The sequence below is a fragment of the Chaetodon trifascialis genome, chromosome 17 (genome assembly GCF_039877785.1).
Source record: "Chaetodon trifascialis isolate fChaTrf1 chromosome 17, fChaTrf1.hap1, whole genome shotgun sequence".
Taxonomy (NCBI): domain Eukaryota; kingdom Metazoa; phylum Chordata; class Actinopteri; order Chaetodontiformes; family Chaetodontidae; genus Chaetodon; species Chaetodon trifascialis.
The window spans coordinates 18,797,396-18,814,241 of record NC_092072.1 but is presented as its reverse complement, the minus strand read 5'-3'; the positions used below and the strand labels follow the sequence as shown (position 1 = coordinate 18,814,241).

At 42.5% G+C, this 16,846-nt stretch overlaps 2 protein-coding genes across 3 annotated transcripts in view; one reads left to right on the top strand and one right to left on the bottom strand.

Annotated features, from left to right (window-relative positions):
- The window catches only part of kcng2 (potassium voltage-gated channel, subfamily G, member 2), a 28,362-nt gene extending 23,407 nt beyond the window's left edge, over positions 1 to 4,955 (top strand). The window contains exon 3 of the mRNA XM_070984652.1: positions 1,478 to 4,955. Within this exon, the coding sequence (XP_070840753.1) occupies positions 1,478 to 2,305 (828 nt within the window). The 3' untranslated portion in view covers positions 2,306 to 4,955. The remainder of the gene's footprint in view (positions 1 to 1,477) is intronic.
- A 1,727-nt stretch (positions 4,956 to 6,682) lies between these two features.
- Positions 6,683 to 16,846, bottom strand: part of LOC139345809 (solute carrier family 66 member 2) — a 28,613-nt gene continuing 18,449 nt past the window's right edge. For both annotated transcript variants that reach the window (XM_070984653.1, XM_070984654.1), the window contains one exon: positions 6,683 to 9,040. In XM_070984653.1, the coding sequence (XP_070840754.1) occupies positions 8,830 to 9,040 (211 nt within the window). In that variant the 3' untranslated portion in view covers positions 6,683 to 8,829. The remainder of the gene's footprint in view (positions 9,041 to 16,846) is intronic.

Here is a 16,846-nt window from a genome sequence, read left to right as displayed (position 1 = left end):
CATTTTTCCCAAAGCCTGGGACGAAACCCATTTCAAACCGGTGTTTGATACTTTACCTTCAGTTAAGGTCAGGGTATGCTCAAAACAGCTACCTTCATCCGTCAAAGGGTGCAATTCCTGAGCATGATCAACCACAGCATCTCTGCTTTAACTGGCAGTGAAAAAACTTAATGGCCAGTGATGACATTAGTAAAGAACAGAGCACACCAATCAGTCCATATACTCAATATAATCACTATTTTCTGTTATTCTATCTCATTTTATTTGTCAGCCTTAGCTTAACTAACTGCTGCGTGAAAAGCTCCAGCTTCGCTGATCAGTGACTTATATGGTCCTTGATGGGCTTAGTTTGATGGCTCAAGGGCAAAAAACCATGCTACATGCAAAACTAAGTGTATACTCTGAAAAATGGATGAGGCTCAATCTGAGAGGAGGACTTTTTTCTGAGGGCGGTCAGTTGGAATGACGTCTCTATGGAGCAGAGCTGTTGACTGAGCAAAGGGTTTGCTTATACATTCACACTTGGAGACAACCTGCTCAACCACAGTGTATGTAATTGTTATCCTCATGACTTGCTAATGTCGCTGTATATTTCTGCACAACCTCAACAGTCTGAGCCACGCAACACAACAGCTGACTGAGTCTGAAAAGACTCGGCATGTTTCAAAAATACCTGTTTGGCTGTATTACAGGAGATCCCAAAGAGGAAAGATTTGAAAGTTTTAAAAGTCTGAGGAAAGTTTCCTCTGCTTGATTGCGTCATTTCCTCATATTTTAATTAATCCACACATAATTAACTGACACAAATAAAGCAAAGAATAATTTGTGTTCATTAATAAGACTCAAGTAAGTGTAGAAAAATGAAAAGCATTTTCGAAATCTCCTGCAGGGGTGACTTTGACTTAATAACCAAGTAATCTCTTATAATTATATTTTCAAATATTTATGAACGCCATTTCAGCAGTCTTGAAAAAATAGATTATCATTACAACAGAGAATATTTCATCTGTGGTAGCTTTAAGAATCCTCGGTCCAGGCTTATCTACGACTGGCTCTGGTAAAACTGTTTCTTACGCAACACTGTTACACCTCTGACAGCTTTCACCTTTTGATCACTCCAGTTTGATGTAGAAGTCAGTGAGGTTTGTGAGATAATCAAAGCCTTTGTTTTACACTTCACGAATCGCTCAGCGTCTTCTCTGCTGTGTTTTGTTCTGTGAAAGAACAGAATCACCTTTTTGTTGTGAGATCAAATGCGTCCACCTCCTCTGTCAGTGATGAACCCCCGAATCAAACTGCAGGCTTTGAAATAGATTCTTAATTACTGACTTCACGCTGCGTCGTCATGTCACGCTTATCCAAAGCACTTTTGGAGTTCACATATCTTGCACACTGAAGGGTGTTATTGCTGGTGCATAATGTAACACAAGCCTTAATGTCTGTCTTTATGTGTGTGTTTTTTTTTTTGTCTGCGCAGGGTGAGTGCTCCCAGAGGTGCTATAACATCTTTGTGCTGGAGACGGTGTGTGTTGCCTGGTTCTCCCTGGAGTTCCTGCTCCGCTTCATTCAGACGCAGAGCAAGTGTATGTTCCTACGTACGCCTCTAAATGTCATCGACGTGGTGGCCATCCTTCCCTACTACATCACCCTCATTGTGGACTCTCTGTCAGTGGGAGGAAAACCTGCTGGCTCAGGGAACAACTACCTGGAGAAGGTGGGGTTAGTCCTCCGAGTCCTGCGAGCTCTACGGATCTTTTACGTGATGAGGTTGGCCCGCCATTCCTTAGGCTTGCAGACACTCGGTCTGACGGTCAGGAGGTGTACACGTGAGTTCGGCCTGTTGCTGCTGTTCCTTTGTGTGGCCATGGCTCTTTTCTCCCCACTGGTGTTCCTAGCTGAGAGTGAGATGGGCGCCAAGCAGGAGTTCACTAGCATCCCTGGTAGCTACTGGTGGGCTGTCATCTCCATGACCACAGTCGGCTACGGAGACATGGTGCCCAGAAGCATCCCCGGTCAGGTGGTGGCGCTCAGCAGCATCCTGAGTGGCATCCTCCTCATGGCCTTCCCCGTCACGTCCATCTTTCACACCTTCTCTCGCTCCTACTTGGAACTGAAGGAGGAACAGAGCCGGGCAATGAGGCAGAAGCCGGACTCGCAGGACAGCACCAAGTCCCAGAACAGTGAAGACTCTCAAGAGACAGACAGCTACCACGGCATCACGGAGGCTGCAGGGTTGTCCGCGCAGCAGAGGAGGTCCATGGCTCTTCAGAGGGCTGCTGGGATTAGGGCGTCCATGCGAACTTAGCTGCTCCGTCTGCCTGCGTTCAAACAGCAGCCCAGGAAGCCGCGACACCCAGAGCTGGGACTTCAAAGTTGACAAGCTGCAGGATTGCCAGCAGGGAGGAGATTTTCCTCTCTGGAGCTTGAGGTCTCTGCTTTGATCGTGTGCAGCGCTCGCACACCAGAGTGTATCTGAGTTTCTTAAGTTTTACAGAGAAGCTGCAGGGATCTTTTTCTTTTTCACAAATTGGACTTTAAAAGACGGGTAACAGTACAGTATTCATGATTAAACAACTGAAATCACACGAGATGAAAAAAGTGACTGTGACAGTAGTCTCACTGACTGCGATTCAGACTTGAGATAAGTCTGTGCAAAAGGGAAATATAATACCAAAACATCACACGTTATTCAGACCACAGACTAATAATTAATGTTCTTGATGTAGCTGCATTTGAGAGGATTGTCTAAAATAAAGCTGTTTGCTGAGATGTCAGATGATGTAGTTTATTACTGATGTGCAATATCATCTCCATTCACTCTGTATTGTATCTGGCCAAATCAAATAACTTACTGTACCTGAGGCTGTGTTATATAAGGTTCACATGTGTATATGATGATGTCAGCACATTTATTTGGATTGAAGCAGAGCTAATTAATCTTCAGCATAATAACACAAAACTAATTTATCTGTCAAAGGGCTGCACAGTCGGTTGGGACGTTTTGTTCAGTGGCAAATGATGGCAATGGGTACCACACTCATGTGGCTCCACAACATAGCACTGTCTGGTACACATGCTGATGCTTTATAAAGAATAATCAGCCATTCTGGGAAATAGAATTATTCACTTTTATGCAACGAATTAGGGGAGAGGGGTAGGGAGGGGATGGATACCAATCTCAGATCTGTAAATGAAATATGACCTACAGCCAAGAGTTAGCGTAACTTTGCACCAACACTGGAACAGTGGATGTAAATCTAAAACACCCCAGTAATACTAAAAGCTAGTGGGTCTTGAGGTAAGACAACAAACTTGGTTTTGGTTGTTGCCTTGTTAAAAATGGCGATGTTGGTTTATTTCCAACAATCAGCCACAACATTAAAACCACTGACAGGTGAAGTGAATAACATTAGTCATCGTGTTACTTGCGTCCTGGCATTCATGTGGATATTACTTTGACAATGAACCACTTACCGAAACAGGAATGAAAGAATTTGCTGCTAATGTCTTGGATACCTTCAGAGTTCTTGCATGCATGTCTTGATGGGTCTCAGCTGTTTTGGCAGCATGATGGAGGCCTAAACAATATTACACAGGTACTTAATGTTGTGGCTGATCGATGTATATCTGCTTGTCCAAAAACTTTGGTCAAGAGTACCTGCCATGGCTACTCATACTTTCAAAAGGGTATCTCCTGTTGATTGTGGTGACCTCCCGAACCTTTGTGTAGCACCAACACCAGGTCACAATTTGTCCTGTATTGTAAATACTAATGGCCAGATTTCCATAAAATTGGCTGTGAGTAATCAGGGGCCATGGAAGCAAATGCTTACGATGTGCAGTTTCCCTGTGAAAATGTAATTGTTGCTTAATTTTTTGTCTTTTAGCCTTTACACAATTCTGGCAGGATATGTGTCATCATAGTGAACAACCAGCCAAAGTTACAATTACTGCACTCATTTTCTTTTCAGGTGTTATCTGTGATTTCTCAGCAATCTTGATGGTAAAGGTGTAATGAGCAGTTATCTGTTTGAGAAATGAAGGTGAAGTCGGTGCTAATCCTCTCACAGATTGGGGTAAAGTGACCAATGAACCGAAAAATTGGAAGTAACTCTTTCATGTAAATGAAACCAGTCAGAGAGGCATTTATGGAGAGGTGTAATTACTGTTTGATTCTCTTCAAACAGGCAAATGTTATGCATCCTCCTTCAGGCAGTGAAAGCAATAGACCCCAAATGCTCGAGTCGAAAACCATTTCAGATATTGCAAATAATTTTCACAGTCTGGGATTTCCTCCATAATTGAAAATACAGCACTTCATTTTCTTTGACTTGAGAGCCTTGTACTTTGAAGTGACACATTAAAAACCATTTCCCCAAATTGTTGTCAAGTTGGAACACATCAAAGCAGTGCAACGGCTTGGAGAGTGCAAATTAGGTCTAGATATTTTTAATATGCCATAAGGTGATGTTTTGTCAGCCAGCTCTGAATCGCAGTCATTGGATTAACTGAGAAAAAGCATGGAAACATTACACAGAACACTATTATATCTACAATATTTAGGCTTTAAGAAATGAAAATATTGTTTTGATGAGGAACGGGTGGTGCAATGAAGCATCATTTGAAGAGAAACCCAACTTAAATGGATTTGTGTTTTGCATCATGAATCCATAGCCTGAGGAACAGCCTCTTTTGAAAAATGGAATAAAGACTGTAATGAACACAGTCCCATGTGGAGAGGCTTTGACTTAACAATTTATTGCACACAAGGACGGTCTGAAATTTGCAAGAGTGCGTGTTGTACTTCTGCACTTGAACATCCTAGATTAGTTTGTCTGCTGGTTGGTTCATGTTTTTTTTTCCCCACATCTGTTATAAATAATAAATTAATCCTGTTTCCAGTAGTGATGTTGGCTCCATGCACTGTAACTCTAATAAATACTGTCAGTGCTTCAGTGAAATGTTCGACTTAGACTGCAGGGAGCCTGTGCAGTGGCTTCTCCTGTTCACACTGTTAGCACTGCGACGTTGAGCTAATGATTGCGCTACTACAGGGAAATCTAGAGCCTGGTCTGAGTTCACTTTATGGCCGTGATCTTCAGCAGTTCATACAGACTATAATGGCTTCAGAATACGTTTCCAGTGCCAAAAGTTTCAGTAACAACACAGTGAGAGGACATTTTGAACGTTTTAGAGACAGGACACAATCAGATTCATGCTCCAGAGTGATTGTCCAAGGATACAGGTGTTAGCTTTCAGTTGCTTATGTCCATATCCAGCAGACATTGAGCAACATTAGCTTTAATTTGGTGTCGTGTTTCTGACCACCTCATGAAAGTAACTCCAATATTTATTCAACTGTTAGCTCTGGTTTAGTTGTAAATGCCAAACAAAATATCTGGCTCTTTAGCTGCTAAATGCTGCACTATGTTCACAAGCTAGTTGCTAATTTAGCTTATGTAAGCTTCACATTTTTCCACATACAGAAGTGATATTCTTGAGGTTGTAGTTAGGTGATACTCTGTACAGTCTCTTACGAGTGTAGAGAATGAGGCCTCTTTTTTTAGTCTAGAGCTAAACCAAATGCACTACAGCAAAAATGTAGGGATTGATTAAGCAGTTTATCTACTCAAATATATTCTGCAAATGTTAACATGTCCAGCTAACAAGCTTACTACCTGCAGCAAATACAGTACATTTTTTTGCAGGGTTATTGATACTGTTCACAGCCAGCAAATCTACTGATGCTACAACTGTATGTCAAATTTTAGGGTGATGTTAGCGTCTGTTCTTTTTTGGATTTGAGAAAGTTTACACTTCAGTAACTCGGGGCCAAACTCATTGCCTCAGATAGTGTTATGTTTGCCAAACACATTGGTTAGTCCTTATCCTAATCTAACTTGTACCTTTAAAAGTGAAACATTTGAATAAAACTAACCTAATTATAGTCATATAATCTGTTGTTCATTTAAAAGTAATAGTGCAGCTTTAAGTACACAAGCTCAGATACTAAAATGGAGCAGCTGCAGAGGGTCTCTCCAGGTAGCACTGCAGTCACTGAGCTTAATATATGAAGTTCTTGCAAGTTAATGTGATCTGACGCTAAAGCTGACGATAAGATGCACATCTGAAGAGATTTGAGGTGCACCTGCTAATACGTGAACAGCGCAAGGCACCAGGGGGAAAGGCAGTTCCAGCCATTTTACTGTGTTGATCACGCAGGGAAGCTCTTTCACGCCCACTCAAACTCCTGAGCCACTGAGCACAAGACAGACTTTTACTTAGAGGGTTTTGTTTATGATTTCCTGACCTTGACTTTACAATGGAGATAAAGTTTAAATGCATGTCTGTCACTTAGGGGGCTATGTGGTTTACCGCTTTATATATATACTGTATATGTATATATTCATATAAATTTCATCCCTTGGCTGGTACATCTATTATCTACAGCTATTATCTGTGTACTGTCTCCTCTCTGTCCCAGTGGACAGCATGATGGGAAATCTCAGCACAATACAATTTATGAGCTTATTATTTAGATAAGCTCAAAGCCCAAAGAAGGACCACAGCCAGTGGGGCTTATGCTTCCTTTGACAACTGATGTCTGCCAGAGCTGCACCGCTGATGGGAGCAATGCTGGATGTCTGGACAACTGACATAAACATCTCTGTCAAGCAAAACATGGCGCTCTCCGTGTCCTCTTTATTGTATGACAATGCCACATTACATCCACAACAAAACTTTAAACAGCCTCAAGTGTTGATGGATGTCTTTAGTAACTGAGGTGGACAATTGGTAGTTTAATAGAAAAATTAAATATAGTAAAAATGGCATAAGAAACAGTGGAAATAATATTTTTGGTACATCAACAAACTAATTGTGTGGATTTCACAAATAAGACAACAAAAAAAAGTTGGCAGTTTCTGTGGGAAAATACCTTTGCTGGTTAAAATGAATTAACCAAGTGATACAAAACACAAAGTAAAAAAAGTTAAATTGAATACATGGAATTTAACAGTACCTGTCAGGCATCACATTATCCATATAAAACTGTCACACTCACCACTGTCTGAATAAAGTACAGGCATCCGCTATCTTACACTGGCATTTGAAGATTATGAAAAGCATAATAAAAAAAATAGGGTGATTAAACTGGTGGCTACACAAAAAAGTGCACATCCACGACTAAGTCATTCCACCATATCCTTTTTTTTGTATATTTAACAGCAAGGAAAGAAATATTCATAGAAAACTCCTGTTACGTCCCACTGGAACAAAAGGGAACTTTCCATTTCTTGAGGCTGAGAGGGAGAGGACAGAATCAGGTCTGCTCTGGTACACAGTTCACTGAAGGGCTGACAGTCGTACACCTCCTGGTTTGGCATTTCTTCCCTCCCCAGAGAAAAATTACAAAACAACAAAAATAACAAAGAAAATGTTCACTGTATTGTGGGGCTGCTCCTCCCTCTGACCAGGAAATTCATTTCTTATGAGAAATGATATGATGGGAAGTGCAGATATGATTTTGCGAAGTGTATTCAGAACTTAAAGTGAACGCCTCTTGAAGGATCATTCCGGTAATTTCTATTGGTAATAATAAACACAATAAACCAAAATGATCGCTTAAGGACCTGCTGAGCGAGCTACATCTATTCCATGATAATCCTGCTTTCGTCCTTAAACTGTGTTCAGACTGACGGTGAAGCAAACATTTGCCTGGGATGATTTGTGCAAAGTTTACTACTGGAGTGTTTTTGCAGACTGTGCTTATTTGCCCCGAACAGTTAATGTACAGAGTGTGCAGATGTTAGCTGTAGCTAGCTAGCAATGATTAAAATTATATACAAAATGTCATCAAGAGCTTCAGTCCAAAACTCTTGGCAACTCTCCTTTTGATGGCCCATGACACCTGAACACTGGTCTTGATGGTGATGATGTTTCCAGCACTTTACTTCCAGTGATACACACTTCAGACATTAGACAGCCCTTATATCTTTAACATACATCAATTTCCTCATCACTCCATGAGTTTTAACGCCAGCGCACTGCATCGCCAAGCCTCTGGAGTTTTGTCTTCTTTTGGTAAAGTCTGATTGCCTCTACTGTCTTAGAGCTTGATTCCTGTATTATCCCGCAAGATTGAGCCTCTGCGGCACAGCACATAGCAACCATGTGTCCAACAAGTGGTAGACTGACCAGCATTTCTCCACTGAGTTGGGAAAAACTACAAAAAAAAAAAAATAAAAAATTGTACATTCAGTGACGTATATAAGATTTTGATGAAGTCATACATTTACTGTGTATTGCTGGTAAGCCATGTTTGAATATGTGTTTTAAGGCAGAGGGTCCATGCAACAATCATCAGTTAATGTGGACAATACAAGCTTGTCACCATATCCTTGAGGATTTTCAGTGTGTACATCTGCAGTTTATAGACTGTATATATTCATGTGCATAATGCTCTCCACGTGCACAAGCTGATTGAAGTATATATTCTTTTAGAAGTCTGCATTCCAAGACAAAAGCATACTGTCGCATTGAGGAGTCAGTGGGATAAATAAAGCAAAAAATGTTGAGTTTGTTTGGAACAAGTGTGCTTCAGGTATCGCTGCAGACACCAACACCACAGAGTGTCTGTGCATGTTCATGAGTTATTTATGGGGGTGTATGTGTCTTTATGTATACTCTGGAGTGAGGGTGAGCAGCCTGCATCATCTCAAGGTGCTTTGGTACTCGTGTATGTTTATACATGCCCACAGCGCCTCTACAAGTGCTTCCTCACTGGTGTGTTTGAGTGTATACATGTCCTCTGGGAACTTGCAGAGGCTTTCAGAGGGCTTTGGCACTGGTGGTGTGGGAGACGGTGTGGGAAACGGGTTTCTGTGGGTAGCGGCTGTAGTAGTAGACCTGGAACAGGATGGCGAAGTCGACGAACACCTGCAGCAGGCCACATGTCCAGAACTGCACAGGAGCCTGGGTGAGCAGGAAGTAGCCCGTTTTAAAGGTGTCACCGCTGGTCCACATCAGCACCATCTTGACACTGGAAGGAAAGAGAAAGAGGAGGGATGATGAGGAAAGGAGACTGATGCAATTTTATTCGAACTCATTATGAAAACAGAAATTGTACAAACTCTATTCATTATATCATGGAAACCTTATTAAGAAAACAACCATGAAATAACAGTTTTGATGGAGTTCATTTTATGGCAGATTTTTTTTTCCTAAAATGTTACTTTCAGGGCTGCACAGTGGCGCAGCAGGTAGTGTGCGTGCCTAACAGCAACAAGGTTGCCGGTTTAATTCCCGGGTCGGGCCTTTCTGTGCGACGTTTGCATGTTCTTCCCGTGCATGCGTGGGTTCTCTCCGGGCACTCCGGCTTCCTCCCACAGACCAAAAACATGCTCATTAGGTTAATTGGTGACTCTAAATTGCCCATAGATGTGAGTGTGCGTGTGAATGGTTGTTGTTTGTGCCCTGCGATCGACTGGCGACCGGTCCAGGGTGTACCACGCCTCTCGCCCGTTGACGGCTGGGATAGGCTCCAGCACCCCCCGCAACCCCGAAAGGGATACGCGGTATAGAAAATGGATGTTACTTTCAAGCATCTTTTTATTTCATTTTTCCCAAAGACACTTTTAATTCACGACACGTTTTATTCATATTGTGTTAGCAAACATTAACCGCTGCCATAAACACTTACTCTCCACTAGCTAATAACCTAGCGCTGCCAGTTAGCGGTTAGGTAGATAGCATGCATAGTCTTGTTAAGCTACATAAAACAACTGATTAGAGCTACTGCATGCACTGTGTTTAATTAGCCTCCACTTGGTTGAATCAGTATTACTTCGGCATTACTGAAGCTAACTGGCAGCATTCTTGAAATAAAACATGTCCAAAAGTAAAACTCAATATACAAAATCATAATAAGAATGATGTAATAACATTTTATAGTAGAGTTCTAATAATTAAAATCACTTCACTTGTGAGATTATTTATTTTATAATTACTATTTATTGGTTTCATATTAAATACTTTCCATATATTTGGCATAAGCATCTTGTCAACACATCTTGCTTGACCAGACCTTTCAATGCGCCTTAAATACATTTTTCACCTAGTTTTGACACATTTTTGTCTAAATTCAATTTGGCCACCGAGAGCTCATGTTAATGACATTCGGAGGAGTCAGAGAAATGTAATCAGTTCAGTCAAGAAGGAAATAGCAAATTTGCCACAATAGCAGCCATGGGAAACTGAAATAATGAATGTGCTCAGGGTGCAGGCGTCTCATCAGCGTTACATCCTGTGGCACATTTCTAACTATGAAACACATGCTAGCGTCTCCGGTACACACTGAGCTGGCTGTTCAGAGGTGCTCATGAGACAATCCGGGGAATGAGTTACAGTTAAATAACAAAGTTATTGTTTCAGGGCCGACTGAAGAAAAGCGCCCGTGTGATTTGAGATGGATGAGTTACTTTAGGCACAAGCTTTGTCCTCTCGATGCACTGGGAAGCACTGTGAACTGAAGTAATGAGATGGAAAAGAGAGTCTAATGAGAGTAGAAGAAAGAAAGAAAGGACTAAGCCCTGAGCTCCAACCACACAACTTTATGTACCGGTCAGACTCACAAAAAACAAAAAAGAAACAGGGCACTACTGCACTGTGGAAAGGTGGGGACATCGCCTTTAAAAGTCCTTTCAGGTCCCATTAAAACTGCTGCTGCTTGCTTTGCTTCTGCAGAGCTCACTTGTATCTGACTGTTTTTTTTGTTGTTTTTTTTTGCTTGAGGCAGAGATATGTGTAGGCAACGCTGGCAAAGAAAGGACTGAGCCAGCACTGTGTCTACAATGCACCCGTGTGCGCACATAAACACACAGAACCCTTCAGAAGTGCTTCTGAAAGCAAGCTGCCTACAACAATACAAACACATGCTGAGACATTTGAAATCCTTTCACTCAAGCGTGTCGCTTTGGTTGGTCAGCACTATTTGAATAAGCTTCGCAGGAGATGCTTTTTGTCACCGAGCCAAGTCGTACTGGATTTAAAGGGTTGCTTTATCCCCACTGTTACCGTACAGCAAGATGGTTTTGGTTTTATTTGTCCCGGTTTTGAGATACCTGTCACCACCCTATCAAACCCACTTCAGCTGGGTGTCTTGCGGCAGTGACTCTCCGCTCTTAATTGTGACTGACTGGACTGTTCGTCTCCACTTTTTCCAACTTGTAAACATGCTGCCATTGATAACGATCAAGGAACTATACAATGAGATTGATCAATCAATGTCACAGACCCTGATACATCTCATGTCACGACCGATGTAGCAAAAACTTTCGTCCACCACACAGCTCTTCACCCAGACTGCATACAGGCCGCACTACTTCCTGCACTGGCACTTAACACTGGCGCTGGATGCAAATTGTGAAGTTGACAAGTGTTCAATATGCCTGGAATTCATGGACAGAATGGGAGCTGAGTGGAGGCTGTGGTAGCAGCAGATTAATGCTCATGCTTTTGCATTGAGGTGTTCAACAATCACATATTGGTGTAATTGTTTGTTTTGTAATTCAAATGAAATGAGCCTTCAATTGAAGCATGAGAATTTACAGTTGTGTGGTGAAGTAATGGAGAGATCAGTCTAGCTGGTTTGATGCTTTTTCTCTCTCGACAGCTCAACAGCTGACCGGAGGCTATTTCACCACATTTGGTATGCATTCAATTTAATATTCCTCTGATGTAAGAGAGATCAATCACAGCTGTAATCTCATAACAGGGTCACAATCATTAATCCATGGCGGGGTCAAGTGCCGCCCATAAATGCAGAGCTGAATTGTGTCGCGTGAAGGAACGTGCTGAAACAGAGCAGAGCTTGGATTCCTGCAGCAGGTGAAACATGGTGGAGGAACGAGGATGAGTCTTTGTGTTAGCAGATTCACTGCGTTTCTGTAAGCCTCTTAACAGATGTAAAGGATGGATGAGAGGTAATCCAGTGCCCCCCCCCCAGCAGAGCTGAGTGTAACCCCAACATGTCGCACCACGTCAGGGGAAAAGCCTCACAGCCAAATCTCCTCATGCATTATTCATGCCTCCAGCTTCACCTCCACCCTTTTCATTTGGAAGGCCAATCTGTGCAAACTTGCTATTTTCCTCGTACTCTCTTCTGACTTTTTCCGGCTCTTTCCCTGCAGCATCTTGGAGTGTCCCTTCAGGCTTCCATTTTCGCATACTTCTTCTTTTTCATAAGCCCACTCTCTCCAGCGCTTCTCTCTTCCTGCCTGTCCATTCATCTTCCCACCTCCTTCCACCGGCGCCTTTGCCTCTCTTATACCTGTGCTTTCGCCTCCCCCCTGCCTACCACCCTCACACTCTTTTTCTCAGTAAGGAGCTTGTTAGCTCTGTGGGAAGAGACCCTCCCTCCACACTCCTCTCTCCCTTTCTTCCCGCTGCCCCCTCAGCTGCTGCTGTCTGACTTATGATGATATGAACCTGTAGGTAATGATGAGAGAGGCAGGATTAGTGTTTGATCAAGTCCTGTGTTGGTTCCCTAATAAGAGGTAACACAGGGGGGACTGGGAACAAGGTGCAAACATGTCTGGCTACTTATTTGTTGTCTCCTGAGAGACACATACAGAGGGAGAAAGCACGGTGCGCTCCGGAATGAAGTGATGCTGGTGGAGCAGACACTGCAGATGTGCTGTACGGCAGCACCGGCTTTGTTTCTGTATTGCTTTGAGTACAGAAAAGACATATTGAAGGTTAAAGCAGACTGGTTTATTTATAGTATGGGCTATTATGAGACGAGATGAATTAAGTGGCATCTATAGGCATTTTGGATGGGTTTCAGAGTAAAAAAAAACAAAAAACACTTTGACAGAATAATATTGACGAGAGGGAAGTGGAGCTGCTGTGGATGATACATTTCTACAGCGCAAGTGCTGGACAGGATTGAGCCGTACGGGCTATTCCTAAATCCATTACTAAGTTTGTGCATTTAATTCTCAGCAACTACGAGCCAGCAAATATCTGTAGCATTGTCCAATCAAAGCAATCAACTATGTAAACACTGTGGCATCACAACCTGTAACAAAACTGCTGTTTATCTGTATGGAACTATTTTTGGATAAAATTGTTTTTTCTTTCTTTTCTTCAGTCCTGTGTTTATGTTTATACAACATCTAAGTTACATTAAATACCAAAGTGAAATTCATACTTCATGTCATCACCTTACCATTGTTGTGTGTTAATGAGCTGATGTTAATAAAGTTATAAAGGCTGGTATTACTTCATTTTGAGATTTGTGTTTGTTAGCATGTGTGCAGTTCAGAAAGAGTGTTAACAGTATATCTATACACACACTTTTTAGCTAATCTAAATATATCTATATCTATATCTATATCTACATCTATATCTATATCTACACGCACGCACGCACGCACGCACGCACGCACGCACGCACGCACGCACGCACGCACGCACGCACGCACACACACACACACACACATATATGTATAACAGACTCAGTGAATTCTGCAGTCCAGACTATTGTTTTTCTTAATCTTAACTTAGCTGTGGCTCGGTTTGCTTCTAGACTTGGACTTAAACTGGGAGGTATCACCAGGGGAATTAATATGGAGCTCAGAGGAGAGGTATATGGGAGGAACGCTGTTGATGGGATAAGAAGAATAAAGCTCTGCACTGTTTGCATAACCCCATCCTTTATGCAATCATGAGCTTCACGAAGTGGTGACCCTCGCCTCATCCTTCCTTGTGAAAGAAGGTTGTAGTCTCCTCATCGCTCCACACAGACCTGATGTTTTCATCTGCTGCTATTTTTGATTTTCCATTCAAGTTTTTAAGTGCAAAAATTGAAAATGCGAAACACTCCATGTACATATGGACATGTGTGTATGTTTTAAGACACTTGAAAAAAGTGAACGTGTCCTTTAAAGAGGGGTGGAAGGGAAAACTGGATTGTGAGGGGTGACCCTGACGGTCTTTTAATGTCTCATTTCACATAGACCTGGAAATACTGATGGAAAAGTATGCATCATTGTTCAAATATTGGCAAGGACTTGAAACTCTCAGTGTGCCTTTGCTCGAACTCATTCAGTTTTGTTCAAATATTGAGGGTCTGTGCACGTAACATAATCATTTTGTGGATGAAGCACTTGCAATAGGTTTCTTATAAACACAGAATTTTTAGATTAGTTTTTCTTTTGTTTCATGGAGTAGATGCCTCTTTTTTGAAATTCATTTTGCAGTTCTTTGTGTCCTCAGCCTACATCATCAGTATTGTCTGTTGCCTTCCCTTAATTCTGTGTAATTTGTTTTATGAGAAGACACACAGCATACAAAAAAATGGAGATACGCTGCACTCACAAAATAAGATTCACATCCTTTGCTAAATCTCAACAGGATTTTCCCCCTGGAGGACGAGAAACAAACAGATTATTTCCATCTGCCCTGATGAGGAGAAATCAGCCCCCTGAGGAATGTGAGCACATGAAGGGAGGATGGGTGGGACAGATGCTCCCAAGGTTCTCCAGCTGCAGGGAGCCAGAGCTGCTCTGTTCTGCAGCCATGTCACACACAGCAGCACTGTGCACTCGGCCACAGGGGTGACGGCCCGGCCGCATCAGCAGTCAATACAGATCCATCCCAGCACGTGGCTGTGTGTGTGTGTGTGTGTGTGTGTGTGTGTGTGTGTGTGTGTGTGTGTGTGTGTGTGTGTGTGTGTGTGTGTGTGGACAGCAGTCTGCAGGCTAAATAAGGCTCTGGCACTCTTATCTAGCATACTGGGATGCTGCTCAGCCTTAAAAGGCTGCAGTTGGCTGTCTGGACGTCCCATCTCCCTGTTTTGTGTTCGTCTGCGTGTTGTATTTTATTTGTTTTATGGCAGGCTGGTCAGTATCAGCATGTAACACTGGCTGTCCGAGCTCCGGACCATCTAATAATAGCAGCAGCCTGAAAACTATTAACTTCAAAACCCCCTTTCACCACCCACGCACTGCGCACACACCTTTCATCTGCCTAATGTCCCTCATAAAATATCTGTATTTACAGAAGCACTGGCTGAGATGGTCTCACTTGGTCCAAAATCCACTTTCAACTCGTTCAAAAGATTCAAGATGATTTCTAAATTAAGTCAATGAAAAACAAAAAAACCAACAACATAAAAATAATAGGAATTGAGAATTGGACCATAATAACACAGCCAGCCCTTAGTTTTTTTTTTTAAACTAAAAGCAAGAAAACCAATTAAAATTCAAATGAATGTCTGAGACAAATTGCGGTGACTAATTATGGCATGCAAACAAGCTAATTCCAGACAACACAGGAAGTCTCTCTGGCCTTCCACAGCAGATTTCATATAATTCCATTTATTATTGCTGGATATCTGTTTTCAATTCAATGAATCAGGACTCTTGTCCTTTTAAAGGTTCTGCTCTGTCTTTTCTCCGTTCCTCAAAGGTTCAAATGAGCTGGAAAATGAGAGGTCTGGGCTGCCAGTCACTGTATATTCGCTGTTTGGGCTTGATAACTGCATCAGAGTGCAGTGTAATAATCAGAGTCTGCAAAAAGGCCAGGGCCCCTGGGTCCCTGAGCACAAAGCTCAAGAACTGGACTGCCATGTGGCACAAAATAGGAAGTGGGTGTCACTAATTCAGTCTAAATATGGGGGATAGTTTGTTTCTGCCTGTGGTTCTTAGCCACAGGTGAAACAAGTTGAAAGGCAATAAACAAAATCAAACATGGCTATCTTAAGCCAGAGAAAATAAATAGGAGCCAAAGAGTGGGAATACTACTATCAAAACATGCACAATGTATGGGTGGCACTGAAGCAACCCTCGAAAGACCTGTTATGGTAATAGAGCAGTTAGTGGTGTCAAGCAGCATCAGTGAGGTTAACAGAGAACCTGGGGGTGATTTACACCAGACAAATACCAAATACCTTCAGCTACATCCTCGTGGGACAAACACCTCCAACGCAGGACTCATCACCTCCCCCTGAAGTCCATCCATATTGAATTATTAAAAACAGCTCTGCTGCTGCCTGTCTGACAGTGTGTCATGGTGCAGTACTGGTGTGCACACACACTGACGACAGCCAGTATGATTCATTCCCCTGACTCCATCCCCGGCCTGCTGGGGAGGGTGTACAAGGTGGCGAAGCTTCCTACTGTATGCAAGCACTGGAAGTTGTCTTGACACTGGAGTGGGGTCACACCGGCTGGGTCATTAACCGGGAGGAAGTCTGCGTGATGTTTTCGCCCACAGACGAGCTGCGTGGAATCTGATTATTTCTTCTTCCATGCACAAACACGACAGGACCCTCTGCTTTACTTCTCCTGTTTGTTTTTGTCTCTGCAAAATGCATGCGTGCGCTTACTCATTCACGAACACAAATTCATTCATTCTGCTTAAAAATACCGTCAACATGTCACTCTGCACCAAAGTCTGGGGCTAATATATTTTAAAAGAAAATATTTTCCATTACAAAAAAACTGCACAGCTTTCAAAATAGTCTCACTTTATAGGATTTTGCTTCCTATCCCTGCGCGCGCACACACACACACACACACACACACACACACACACACACACACACACACACACACACACACACACACACACACACACACACACACACACACACACACACACACACACACACACACACACACACACACACACACACACACACACACACACACACACACACAGAAACCTTGAACTGAGCGCTGAGGTAAAGTAACCTAGCAACAGCCTGCCAGACTCAACAGGTTTTGTACAGAGGGAGGAGAGGACACAAACAATAAACAGAACTGGAAATGACAATGTCCTC